Source organism: Austrofundulus limnaeus, unplaced genomic scaffold (assembly GCF_001266775.1).
Source record: "Austrofundulus limnaeus strain Quisiro unplaced genomic scaffold, Austrofundulus_limnaeus-1.0 Scaffold9997, whole genome shotgun sequence".
Taxonomy (NCBI): domain Eukaryota; kingdom Metazoa; phylum Chordata; class Actinopteri; order Cyprinodontiformes; family Rivulidae; genus Austrofundulus; species Austrofundulus limnaeus.
In genome coordinates, this window is record NW_013962399.1 from 1 (window position 1) to 620 (window position 620).

Below are 620 nucleotides of genomic sequence, written 5' to 3' on the forward strand. Positions count from 1 at the left end.
CAGGATGACACCCCTTCCCATACAAAGCTTTGAAGTTGGAAATAAGACACCAGCCTTCGCTGAACAAGCAAGAGACGAGATGGTCTTTACAGCAATTAGGGAAATCCGACAAGAAAGCCGTCAGATGCAGGAGAACATGTTACGGCTCACAGAAGCAGTAAGCAAGCTGCAGATAAATCTGCTGCCTGAACCCAAAATCCAGCAGGAAAGGCAACATTCTATTGCAGCTAAGTCATTTAAGATTTGGAACTTCAAGATTCTCCATGCACATCTGGATCAGAGTCAGAAGCCATTTCCCAATTTGAATGTCTAAAAACAAATGTTGATCAAGCAGAAGCAGAAGTGGAGGAGGAAGGTTTACCCCTTCAACACCCACCCCCAGCTGAAAGACAATGCTTGTCTCCTTCTCATTACTCCTATTTCAAGTCGGCTTCCGTGATGAATGATGACATACAAGATGTAGGTCATGATGTGCAAAGGATGGACGTAAGGGAAGGGGGACCTTCACATACATATGGTGATGTTCGGCCACGGCAGTACCAATTTCCCACAGAATATTCACAAATATCTCACTATCATGGAGTGCAGTATCCCCATGCTACAAGTAATGTTCTTCATCC

At 44.5% G+C, this 620-nt stretch overlaps 1 protein-coding gene across 1 annotated transcript; it reads left to right on the forward strand.

Moving 5' to 3' along the window:
• Window positions 1-17: 17 nt before the first annotated feature.
• LOC106512669 (uncharacterized) lies at window positions 18-620 on the forward strand (the record flags this gene model as incomplete). Its single annotated transcript, XM_014001238.1, is given in 1 exon segment — window positions 18-620. A coding segment is annotated over 1 exon segment (182 nt), but the record flags the coding sequence as incomplete, so codon positions are not given.